The sequence below is a fragment of the Chaetodon auriga genome, chromosome 13 (assembly GCF_051107435.1).
Source record: "Chaetodon auriga isolate fChaAug3 chromosome 13, fChaAug3.hap1, whole genome shotgun sequence".
In the NCBI taxonomy this organism is placed as follows: domain Eukaryota; kingdom Metazoa; phylum Chordata; class Actinopteri; order Chaetodontiformes; family Chaetodontidae; genus Chaetodon; species Chaetodon auriga.
In genome coordinates this window covers 12,196,549-12,210,236 of record NC_135086.1, presented here as the reverse complement: position 1 = coordinate 12,210,236, position 13,688 = coordinate 12,196,549, and the positions used below count along the sequence as shown (strand labels likewise).

Here is a 13,688-nt window from a genome sequence, read left to right as displayed (position 1 = left end):
CTGCTAGCTGCTGGTTCGGCACACAGAAGATAACTTTACAGAGGAAACACAGGACAAGGGTTCAGGTTCAGCCTTGGATGTAGAGGAGAGGGAGGACACGGAATAATGGTGACAAGAGGGTGAGACGATGAGAGAGAGAGAGAGAGAGAGAGAGAGAGAGAGAGAGAGAGAGAGAGAGACAGACACACAGAGAGGATTAAGTGTAACTGTTGCTTATTACAAATGTAGAATTACTCCAGTGTGTGATTCCGCCTCCAATGTGCGAGACAGAGAACATAAGGTCAAAGTGACAAGAGAGGGGTATAACTCACATGGATACTGACATATAAAAGGAAGGAAGGAGAGAGAAACTTAACATTCAAACATTTACATACAGCTCAGTCCCACTATATGGGAGTCTCAGAACACTAGGTCATTGTCATATGCATGACTGTAAGTGGGACTAATACAGCATAAATCCACACTGACATACATATGCATTCTCACCCACTCACCATTGAGTTTCAGTGTGCACTTCATGTATGAATATGTAGCAGATGCCTATGGAACAGAGATTAAACATACAGTGACAGATAAACCAAACTGTCTTGTCTAAATGAAGACAGAGATTTCCTGCTCCTGCAAATGTCACTATTCTTGGCCCACCATTCCTGTGCCTTCTTTCATTTAAGCTCATTATCCAATTGTTTTGTTTGGCAGCACATCACCTTCTCGAGTCCCGCAACTTCATCTTAGGTGGCACTTGTCATTATGGAGCGGTACATGCAGCCAGGGGAGAAATAAACAGCTATGCCTTTCTTAATACCTCACATAAAAAGTTGGCCTTCAGTCTTGCTGATTAGATGGTCTGTGATCTTGATCAAGCACAGCAGAGAGAGACATCTGCTGTAGACATATGGCACAGAGGTCTGCCACTACTGATATTCAGAGCTGCCCCAAGCCTATAGTGGGCGGCATCCTGCCTGCTGTTTTCTTACAACCCCGATTCCAAAAGAGTTTGGGCGCTGTCTAACACAAATAAAACAGAATGTGATACCTTGCTAATCCTTTTTGACATAGACTCAACTGAAAACAGTGCAAAGACAAAAAAAAAAAAAATTACGTTCTACCTGACCAACTTCATTGATTTTGTAAATATAAGCTGAATTTCATGTCAGCAACACATTTCAAACACGTTGGGAGAGGAGCAAGAAAAGACTGGGGAAGTTGTGGAATGCTCCAAAAACAGCTGGTTGGGACATTCCGCAGGTGAGCAGCTTCATTGGTAACAGGTGATAGTATCATGATTGGGTATGAAATCCTGGTAAGGCTCAGTCACTCACAAGCAAGGATGGAGTGAGTTTCACCACTTTGTGAACACATGATTGTGTAAAGGATATTACTACATGGGCTCAGGAACTCTTGGTTTGTTTGCACACAGCTTGTTTGCAAATGATTGCATTGTCTTTCTATCAGTGTTTTAAACAGTGTCCCAACATTTTTTGATTCAGGATTGTACCATTGAGAGGCATGGAGGCAGTCCAAAGCTTCCTGCATGGAGCTCTGTCCTTCAGGTCTTTTCAGTCTCGTGATGAATCGGTTACAGCACTATTCTCAGCTGCACAATTCTATTGTTTTTCGTGATAAATTTGTTTTCACTGAATTGTGTTCATCATTATTTCCATTGGTGAGAATGGCTAACATTTTTGAGAAAAAGGAGGATGGAATTAAGTGGCCAATTCTCTCCGATCCAGTAGCCAGCCATGAAACAACAGTGCAACCCTTCTGTCATGCCGAGTTTACTGGCCTCTCAGGTAGCTTTGAGGATTACTGCCATGCCTCTTTACTCTGTCATCCTTGGGCTTTCCCTTGGGGAAAAAAAGAGGGGGAAAAAGTTTGAAAGCTTTCTTTCTCTCGCACACATCAATAGACTTTCCTTATTCTGCATGACTCATTAACACTATTATAAATATGGATCCAATATGTCCATAATTAGCTTGTGATAGCAGGGCTATGTGCCAAAACGAGCCCTGGTCTGATGACATAGGGACAAGGATCACACTTGTAAGTAGGGCTCACATTAGCCATGGAGGGAGAGTACTCACTGCTCTGTGTAATTCATTGAAATTTCCATGCTTGGCCCCTACACAGAATGGGACACATTTATTCAGCATAACGATCAGACTGAGCACAGCAGTAATGACCATTAAAACAAGGCCTATGCTTATTTAACGGGTGTGGGCCCAGCCTTGGTTGGTACCAGGCTTAGGGTAGAAAGAGAGGACAGGGACAATGGGTGGCCAGCTCTCCTGTACCAACAAGGCCTCTAATGCTTTTATTTGCCATTACAATGAGCCTGTTGGGTCTGATCTGCCTGTAGTCCAAGAGCTGATTCAGATCCTGTCCCCATGTGTCCTCAGATGGGCCCTAAAGAAACAGATGACACATGGCAGCAGACCGCACTACCAATATACAGACTCCCTTGTCATCTTTATGGATGCTGACAATACAAGACCCATCTGAAATGCCTGAAGTGGCTTGTGCTTGCTGCTGGTTCAGCACATAGACTGTGGTGCAGCATACCTAGATAAGAGAGGCTTCCACACACATAAACCCCCAAACGTCATACAGCTACAGTATCAGTCAAAAGTTTGGACACACCTTGTCATTCAGAGGATTCGATATATTATTCTCTGCATTGTATATCAAAACTGAAGATATTTAAACCATAAAACAACACATATGGACTTATTCAGAAAGCAAAAACCTGTAAAGAAAGCAAAATAAATATAGTCTTCTGATGCAGCTCTCCATCACTCCCCTTCTTGGTCAAATAGCCCTTACATAGCCTATAGAGGTCTGTTTTTGGGTCACTGTGGTCACTGTCGCTGCAGAACGCTGAGGTAGCAGGGTTCAGCATCACGACGGTGTACACTGTGCAACAGTAGACATGTGCCCACTGGTAGAGATTTAGCAATTCGGTTTCTACTGCAGGAGCTTTCCCTTACGTCGTAGTCACACACTGTCACTGCTTCATACTCTTTTCGGCTTGCCACTCTTTCACTGATATTGAAGATATGTCCAAATTCACGTAGCATTGATATACACGCAATAACCGTCATCATCACAGTTGAGTCTTCCTCCTCCTACTACACGCTCTACCTCAGCGTCACCCCCCACTTAAACCAAATGTATTTCCAGTAAGTGAGAACACGTCTGATATGGATTAATACAGTCGTTGAATAGGGGCTACATTCTGTATAGCAACAGTATCTCCACATAATACAACTCTGCTAAACAAAGTTTCCAATCAAGTAAAGCTCTTTCCTCAACTGAGATCATCTGTGATCTAAAGTCTCTTTCACACACTAATTGGTCAACCAGCACGCTCCTGAATTGTTGCTTCCCACCCTCAAAAATTCATTTATTTGGACAACCGCAGAAAATTTTAACACGTGTCAGCATATATTCTACCCTGCATTATACCTCGTGTGTGTTTTCTGTGCACAACTTTCAATTCTGGGGAACTTGAATACATTATCCAATGCATTTTAATGCATATCTACAGCTTTGTTGGGCAGGCTTGGCTGCACGAGTGTAAAGATTGATTACAGAAGATTGCAGGCTGCAAAAACATGTCTTTTAAATGATTTTCCAGAAAAAAATGGTCTTCGTATCTGTTTCAAAAGGCAGTTGCTAAATTTTTGAGCAAACATCTACAGTACACTTTGCTCCAAATCGCTCCACTTGCTTACTGCTGTACACCAAACACATGTAACACACACTATTCATTTGTAGCTAGTGTGGTTTCAAAGTTGTTCACATCATTCACAAAACATATACCATGGTCTTTGATGCTGTCTACTATCATGTGCATGTCATGCGAGATTCACCATGGACACAAGCTAGTTGCTGAACAAATGCATCATTTCACCTCCTGTCCGTAAAACAAGGAATCTACAACATCATTCATGCCACTTATATAGTATGACAGATGAGGATGATGTGATGCTGTGCTCGTGATGTGAGAAACTGTGCTTGAATATTCTTGGTAACTCAGTACCTCCCTTTATGAGACAGAATAATAATTGGTATACATTATAGCAATCTTTGCCCAATCCTTTGTAGTAAGTGTCCAAATCCCACTATTAATTAAGACTTGAGATCTTATCCTTTACACAGTTCTTATAGCCTGTGTGAGTCTGTGTAAAAAGTGTGCTTTGGCAGTGCTGTGATCTGGGCTGGCCCTGTATGTTCATTTCTGATATTCAGATCCATTTTGCATAACCAGTGCAGATGGCATTTCCGCTTAACCAAAGATGGGAATCTACCAGAAATACGTTTGTTCATTAAGTGGCAATGAGGCTTGACAGCTCTGCATCCTCACTGCAGTGTGGCAGCCCCGTTCCAACGAGAGCGCGACAATGCTGCACAGTGGGAGAATGACAGCAGAGGTTAAAGGATTTCTGCAGCAGCAGGGACAGAAAAGCAGGCCCGAGGTGTGAGCGAAGAGAACAGGCCTCAGAACAGGCTGTGTGACCAGACCTGAAGGAACCACGCAGTGCAATTACTTACAAAAACTGCCACAAAGTCACCTTGTTAAAAGACGAAGGTTTGAGGAAACTGGCTGCAGCGTCATGCCACCATAGCAGAATTATAATAACCACGCTGGATAGAAAGGCATTTAAAAATACAGTAAAGTGGCTTGCTGGGGTAAGAGCGTACAGCTGCAGGCATAGCTATAGGTGAATCAGAGGGAGAAAATTGCTTTAGCACCCACAGCTGCACCACAGCTTTTATACTGTATAAGCTGATAATGTGACAAGGGGCCACAAACAGACACATGAAACATCATTCACTCACAGATAATGGAAAAGCAAGCTTACAATAGGACATCATTTCTGCAAGGGTTTCTAATGCGGCATGACAAGCATTTATAGCAGGAAACTTGCAGAGCAACTAAAATGATTTTTTAAATTCTTCTATCGAGAGAATAATGACACAGCAATTATATATACAGGCATGGAATTTAAGGTCAGAGCAGAATAATACTGTTGCAGAAGTTGAGTTCTTCCAAAATGTGGTTTTCTGGTCCATATCTGATGCATTGCTGGCTCCCTATGTCCGATCCCACCCACCATGGTGACCTCTATGTTGTGCGAGTACACTTTTGCTGCTTATGATTCCGCTCACCATCTTGGATCACAACTGTAAGCAAGGTTTATAGTAATGGCTAAAAATGCACAGTGTTCTAACAACCACCAAAAACACAATATTATCTATTGGACCTTGGCTGAAGTTTCTCTGTCCTCCAACTTTGGTGAAAATTTTAAAATTCTACACATGGATAGTGAATAAGCCAAACTTGATGCTTAAAGCATTTCCTTAAAAAACAACTGAGATGTGATCCAGAATATTCTGATTACTCTGCAGATGAAATGCATTATCTTAAAATGTTAGCTGCAGCATCCTATCGAAAAGGCTCTGACGATAACAGTGTTCTCCAGACCTCATCGCTCCAAAAATAATTTTACGTTGGTGGCATTTCAGATCAAATATGCTGCCGACACAGATGAGTAAGACCGCTGAGAACATCGTTTTCCATATATGTGAACAAGAAAAGGAAGTCACATTTGGGCTAGATAATTAAAATGTCATTAAAGAAACTGTCATTTGTGTGGTGAGCGCTATTAAAGGAGCTGTCATCTGCTTTAGCGAGTGCTGCAGCCACACAAGAGATTGACAACAAAAGAAAGACTGTCAATAACAAAGACATCGAGGATAGACTGTACGGGGCGAGAGAACAAGAAAACCCTGTCAGTGCTCACGAACATATCCAATAAGTTCAAAATCTGCTACCAGGCGATTTTTTTTTTCCATCAGATTCTCTTTGTTGGAAGGATTTTCCCATTTATTTGTTTGTCCACTTTGGTAGTTTTGGCTTATTTTACAAGTACTAAGACATCTAAATGTTACTGACCTTCTCTAGCCCTTTGCATTTTGGCCTCTTAAACATTCACAGCGTGACGCACATAATTACACTGTAAAAGCACAATTTATGCACCATTAGTAGCTCAAGTGGAATGAGCAGTATGTGGCATCATTTAAAATAATTTCAAATTGTAAGTTCTGTGTCGTGGTGGACGCAATGTCTTCTTCTCAGTTACTTCGGGGGGCCATGCCTGTCACATACTGTTGGAATAGGCCTCTTGTTTAATAGCATCATCTTATCCTTTCAGCAAATGTGTAAAAGCCTAGAGCCAAAAACATGACTTCCAGATGCAAATTACAAAAAGTCTTTCCCCACATTTAAAAATCAAACATTGTTTTTCTTCATCCACCAGGTTGTTTGATCCAAGTTTTCTACTCGACCTGCTGTTTAGTGCAGCTACAAGCTGTTGAATCTCAACAAAAGCTCTTCTGTGACGCCGCTGATAATAATGCCATGGCACGGTGGCAGTAAATGAGAGCAACTCACAAAGGCAATCTGTATCTCCTCGATTGGAACAAAAACCCCAAAATGCTGCCGCGGTGTAATCACACAGTCAGTGCAATTCATGTAGTCCTGTGAACATACTATTCCTCTGAGAGATCAATAGCGTTGTGTCAGACAAAAAGAACATTGCTCCGGGCCAAAATGAGGAGAGTAAGCAATCTAGGGAGTGTCAATCTGGAGGTTGCTGTAGTGAACAAAGACTGCAGTGACTTGTGCGATTACCTCAGGATCAGTCATTTAGAGAAACTCATCTGAGAGATGTTTGGGCAGAGGGTGATATACAGAGACATAAACCTCATTGGTGATTCACCCAGTCAAGTACCTCAACTTCCTCAGTGGGCATATGCCAGTCCAAGGACAGGCCAGCAGCATTTACTGTGCTTCCACCTTCCTGACTACAACTCCTGCTCCCCGATGACCGGGTCCTCTGCGTGTGCTGTTGACAGTAGCAATGATTATAGTGATAATGATGATGATGACAGTGATGGTGATGAGTATTAACAGGCTAGCTGGGGGGAGATCTCCCAGGGCTGGGTTCAAAACGACAGCGCTGTGCCGTGCCAGACACACACACCACTCTTTTGACATCATGTCACATTGGGAGCAGATTATCTCCTCTTCCTCTTTTCCTTCTTTTCTGTTTTCCTCTGCGTTGACAGCCTCCTGCCACAGCGCTTTAGAGAACCATTCACAGGTGACAGCCTCTCTGACTCTGCCTCCCTCCATCATTCTCACACACTCACTTTTGTCCTTTTCCCTTTACTCACCACCCTCTGCGCCCTTCCTCTGTATCTGAGCGTTTTGTCTTTCCTCTGTATATCTGAGCACTCTCCTTCACCTGAATCCCTCCCCTCTGAATCTGTCTCACTCTTTCTCTCTCACACTTGTTCTGCTCCCCCATGGGGTAATTGCTTGGAGCCAGGCTTCCATTTTTATGACTATAATCGAGGCCAGAATGCTTATGCCTCTAGATTTCTCCTTGCCTGTGTCACAGCGGCAGCACGAGGGAGAGGAAGGCAGATAAGACCCTGAGGAGTGGAGAAAATCACTAGTCGATTGTAATTAGAGTCCTTATTTCGCCTATGGAGGTGGAAAAGACACTATCGCCTGCAGAGAGAGAATTCAACCTTTCTGCTGCACTTATGGCATGGAAACACATAAGGGCAAAAACACTGCCTTGAAGCTTTGCCCTGGCCCCAACTATTAACTCCGTAAGCCGGGTCACTCAGACAAAGATGACTTTGGCTTCATTAAAACATGACAGAGGCTTGCATTGGTATCTCAAGTAGGTAATATTTCAGCCAGCTCATCAAGTCCTTAAGAGGGTGCTGGAGTTGTAGCACTCAAAGCAAGGTCAGCTCATGGGCTTTGCAAAGTACGCTGGAGTCCGTCTGTGTGTGTCTGTGCCTGATTCAGATGAAAAGCGGGTCAAAGAGTGGAACTCCACTTTGCTAAGGAGAAGCAGGCGGCATACAGATATTTCATGTGTAATGGACTCCAAGGAAGTGGGAAAATTCCATTGTGGTGCTTTATGAGAGGCGGTGTGTTGAAACACCATAGCACGGCCCGCCTGTGAGGCCTTCTTTGCCAGTTGTGTGGTACATATAGGCATGTCCAGGCATAGCTAATAACAGCATTACTCCTAAGGCAAAGCCTCATAATGGAGGAGGAAGCACACCAAAAGACAGAGTTTTCAAGGGCAAAAAACCGCAGTCTTGATACCAAAAATTATGTGCTCAACAGCGCTTTAGATTGCAAATGCCAATTTATCCACAGAATTACATTTATGTTTGAGGGGAAATCTCCCCACAACACAGAAAGGATAAAGAGCCAAATCAACTTCCTCCTCTGACCCTGTCTGAAGCTCTTATTGCTACAAACCCATTTAAAGTAGCTGTCAAGTTAAAAGGCACTGAAACCTGAACCGGGCTTCAGATCATGATCCATCCAGAAACACATACTATAGAGTTTGGTAAGTGTGCAGCCGATACATGTTGACAACAAAAACAAACCTGCTTTCATCACTATGGATGACGCCTGAAGTGTTGATATTGGACATTAGCCAGCTGCTACTCGTATGTAGATAATAGCTCTATATTTATTTTTACCTATCTTTGTTTAACATCTTCATGTGTCCTGTTTTTTTAAGCTGTATGTTTATTTTTCTCTATTTGTCTTGGAGCTGTGTAACACTTGGTCAGTAAAGCAGATTTTGTGATTCATCATGACTGTGAATGTGTTGTGTTTCTGCAGTAAGCTTTGACATTTCAAGTCGTTAATAATGCTTAACAGGCAAACCATACATAGCAGGTTTACTCTCCAACAATGTGCGAGCTGTCAGGGAGGCACAGGCCTCGTCATCACCTACCATCCTTCCCACTCTTTCCGTTTCTCCAGCCTACTGATGCTGTAACACAAACATAACTAAAAAAGGCACACTGAGAAGCCAGTGAACACGTGTGTGTACATTAAGGAGTGCTTGGTGAGGATAAAAATCAAAGCTGACCCAACTAAAAGGCCCCCCACTCCGGCAGCTATTCCTCTCCTGGGAGATCCAGTAGAAAGCAGAGATGAGGGTAGAGTGATCAATGAGATGCTCTTTAAAGATCTGACCTGACACTCATTGATGCCTGTTATGTGGGTGCCACAGGCTCCCTTACTACACAACCTAAGGGCTCCTGTATACTTGTTTCAAAATCGAATCTGGCTCGTTCTCTCTCATAAGGACGCTGGATACAGTGTTGGGTGCAACTGCAAGGATATCCAGCATCTACAATCTATGTAAATATTCATGCACATGTTACAGTATGTGTATTTACATTTGTGCACCTGAATGGAAATGGCAGAAACGCTTCAACAAATAAATAATACTCCTTTAGCAATTACAATGTATCTTCTCTGTAGATGATAGCTCTCGCGCAAGAGTTTATTTTTCTTTTGGAGTTTGCAAACAAAAAGACCTCTTGTATCGAGAACTACCTCTGATTTTAAAGGTGCCCTGCGGAGTTTTGTTGTAAACAAATAAAAGTTGGATTTATCTAACTGAGGCTTGACAAACATGCCGAATGCATTTCCTTCCAAATAAAACATTTGCAAAGGCATTTAAAAGAATAAAACAAAATAAATATATATATGTTTTTTAACATATTATGCATTGTTTACATCCATGTTTTGTCCTCGGCTTTGCTGGTTGGTTCTGCGTTACCATCGGCAATTATCAAACGATGTAAAAACATTGCTCCATACCACTACTAGTGGTCAGACTTGCATGTCATAGAAGCGTGGACTACTGGCCTTGGAGAAGGTCCGTGTTCTCTGAGTAGGCTTCTAGTTGTAACATGGATTTGAGGTCTTAAAATCAGCCCTACAGCCAGCCTTGCCGTACATTTGAAGGAAGCTATTCTAAAATGTAAATACCACTTGGCTTCCCAAAATGGCTTTAAGATATGTTACAAAGCCTTCACAACTGGCCTTTTAATGATGTAATCTTGTGGCACTCTATTTCACAAGATTTCCATAAATGTAGTTGTTGGAATCACATTTTGATTTGCATTTTTACCAACATGTTGGAAACTCACCTGACATTTGCATATTATTTGGGTAGAAGCAGTCACAATATCTCAAAGCAAAGCAGACTAAGGATGAAACCTAATAACAACATTTTCAATTATTACCTAATTACCAAAAGCCAATTACCTTGCAGATCAGTCAGTCAGACATACTCTAAATCCATTCCGGACCAGTTTTTACTACTTTTCATATCTGCTTTCATATCTATGACTTTTGTTCATTTTAATTGAAGCACTTTGTTGTGTTCTGCTGTTGCAAAGTGTTTCAACCACACACAAAAGAAAATGGCAAAAGTATTTCACAGTCTCCTAATCGGGCAATGATATGGTATTTTTGTCTATGCGCGTAAATGCACACAATGTTATCTCAGACAAAATGCAGCCAACCTTTTAGCATCAGTGAAAGCTACATGGAACCTGTACCTCCACTCCTTGTAACACACAAACTTGATATACTGGATATAAGCATGAGCTTAAAGGACTAACATGAAAAAGGTTCATGTAAAGATGCAGCAGTATCGAGCTTGAGGAGTGTTTATGAGGGCCAGAAAAGAAACTGGTTCATATGACATGTTGTCCAACCACACTAGAAGGCAACAGTGTTGATAGTGGTTCTGAACGATCTCACTTGATGGTGAGGTGAAAAGCCTGCTGTCACAGAGAGGGGGCAGACGTGAAAATTGTTTAAACATGGAGATAATGACACACGTTATCAGTCTCTCCTGGACGACTTTGTAGTGTTGCATTCGGTTGTTCACATGAAAAAAAAAAAATAGTTCAAAAGTTCAAACCCTGTTTTTTTCCCCTCTCCTCTGCACACCTGGCCAGTGTTGGTTTTGGAAAGTTACCAAAATTGTTGAATACAGCCCGATTTCCCAATATATCTATTCAAACAGTAACAGTCAAACTTCTGGTCAAAAGCAATTTGCATGGGATGCACAATGCTGTGTGGTCAACTGATTGTTGCTCCTGCATTTTTAAATTATTTTATGTCATTTTTTTTTTTTTTTTTTTACAGCAAGCTGGTTCTTGTACGTGTCCCTGTTACAGTGTGAAACTGCAATTCAACATGGGGCAATCTACTCTAAACCTTTGTCATCAGTCACTGAAAAGCTTTTCATGTTCTCTAAAAATCACATCTTGGCAATTTGGAGATCATAAAAAATCACGCACACTCCTTGACTGATAACAAAGTATGTTCATATCACTGGGATATAATTTTTTTGGAAACTGATAAATAATAATAATATAACATTGACTTATCACCCTGCCCTTCTATGAGTTGCAAAAGCAGAGGAAAAACTGATTTACAGCAAAGACGATAGACTCTCTGTGAGTGATGGGGCAAAGAAAGCTAAGAAAAGGCTGTCAGATTTAGTGTTATAACATACGGCTGTCGTGTCTCTATACTGCGGCAGTGTCTGACATCCAGTGAGGCAATATATGACATTCATGTCAGATGCCATTAAATCAATTATACTTTCAATGAGGAATCACCTCGAAAAGGCACACAGTTCATCGTTTCCACTCTTCACAGTCAGTCTAAGAAAACACTTTTTAAACGTATGTCTTATCAGATTTTCTGTTCCCGTGCATGAGGAAGTTGTAGTTTCCTACTGCAATTCACAATAAACAGAGTCCTCTCCTGGCTCAGACTGTGCTTTCAGTAACACGGTGTGAAGAGAAAAAATAGGATAAAATGCAAAAGAGCTGTTGAGTGGACTGCCAGTTTTAGAATTTAATACAAAAAATAATAATAGTAGTAATAAACACAATGTACTGCATAAACTGCACAATGTATCAGCTGCAAATGGTATTTTGATAGATGATTCTCATATGGAAATACTGACTATTGATTTTTTTGGACACGTATTTTCTTTTTATATATTCACAGAAACACCGAAAACATCTATGGGCCAAAAAAAAAGAAGAAAGTCTAAAAAGAAAAAAGTAAAATACATTGACTACACACACCAGAGTGCTGTGAATGCTGAATCTACAGAAAAGACAATCTGTCTGGATGAGTGCCACAGCCTCCTACTGCTTCAATTACACTTAAGATGAAACCGATAAAAAACTAGGTCTTAGATAATCCTTGAAACAACCCCTCTGGGTAAATTAAATTTTAATAAGATAATAAATACTGAAGATGGGAAATTTGTAAAGTTAATTCTGAATTACACAGTTACATTAACACAGTTTTAGGTTATGTGGTTGAGTCCGGCTTGAAAAATAGCATGTGTGATTGATCAAAGCAAGTGGAAATGTGCAGAAAAAAAACATTGACATTTAAACACTTAAAGGGGTCTATGATAATTCATTATGGATGTGACATCCAGATGGTGGATCAGTGCTATTAAAGAGGCACAGAGCAAAGACAGAAGTCTAATAAGGAAGAACTGCAGCACGAATCAAATCCGCAAATGAATGGCAAAAAAAAAATCTGGGGCTTGTTAGTAGTCAGAAGGGAAGAAAGAAGGAAGACACAAGTCAAGGCAAATGAACACACAGGGAGAATGCAACCATAATATGTCTGTGAATCTGTCCTTGTTTGGGCATCTGGGCAAAGCCTGTGCCGCTGTAACCACAGCAGTGACAGAAAGAAAAGTTTGGAAAGAGAGTGAATAAGACAAGTGAAGGCAGGGAAATCAGCCAATGAAAAGGCAATGAGAAAGGGACAAAACATAAAAGACAGCAGAGCCGTAAAGTAAACACTTACCAAACACCCAGTCATCCTAAGACCCAGCCCCAACTGCGACCACAGCAACAATGCAGCAGACTTGCATGTTTACATCGACAGCAAAATCCCTCGAAGGTCTGCCTCTCAACAATCACAGGAAAACCTCCCGCAACAGCACAGAGGGAAAAAAAACACACTCACACTAACCCAGGCTCTGACCTCCTCCCTCTATTAACTCTCACTCACCCTCTGATTTGCCTCTCTTAAGTTAAATACTAAGGAGAACGCTCATCTTACAGCCTCTACCCTTTAGCAGGAATCCCCTCTGAGGCATGTCTCCAGCCAGCCGCTCTAAAAGCAAGAGCTCAGGCAGGCTCGCTCTTCCTGCTTGCCTGCATGGATATCTGCTCTAACCGGACGAGCCACTGAGGAATACTCCAGGGAAGGAAGTGACATCGGCAGGTGCTCCCTCCTTCCTTCCTTCATTGCTCATGTAAACAATACCCATTTTCCTGCAGTAAGTCTGAATGCGTGAGTCATTCGTTAATAAATACCAGAGAAAGCGTTCGATTCATTTCAAACTGTGTCACTCTGGAAAGAGAAAGCTATGTGAGATGTCACAGAAGGAAATTAACATCATTAATAACGTGTAGATCTCTTTAGCCCAGTTTGCCCTGTGCTGGAGTCCCAGGAATATGGAGGGCTGGAGGGAAGCCAGGGAGGAAAGGAGTGTGTGTGTGTGTGTGTGTGTGTGTGTGTGTGTGTGTGTGTGTGTGTGTGTGCGTAACAGAAGGGAGTGTGGATGAATCACACAGAGACAGGCATAGATGGAGTGAGTCAGAGGGCATGTCCCTCCACAGGCTCACGAACCCAGCTAGAGATGATCTTCCTAGTTGTCCATTCATGCAAGCCAGGCCATGACTGCAGGCAATAAACAACCAATAGCTCCTAGTCAAGCTTATTC

At 41.9% G+C, this 13,688-nt stretch overlaps 1 protein-coding gene across 8 annotated transcripts in view; it reads right to left on the bottom strand.

Annotated features, from left to right (window-relative positions):
* Window positions 1-13,688, bottom strand: part of pkp4 (plakophilin 4) — a 74,790-nt gene that overhangs the window by 45,882 nt on the left and 15,220 nt on the right. The window contains exon 1 of one of the 8 annotated variants that reach the window (XM_076746944.1): window positions 12,764-13,130. The exons of 6 other annotated variants lie outside the window; for them this stretch is intronic. In XM_076746944.1, the coding sequence (XP_076603059.1) occupies window positions 12,764-12,778 (15 nt within the window). In that variant the 5' untranslated portion in view covers window positions 12,779-13,130. Of the gene's footprint in view, window positions 1-12,763; window positions 13,131-13,688 lie in introns of those variants that run through there. One more of the 8 variants, XM_076746943.1, reaches the window with a different exon arrangement.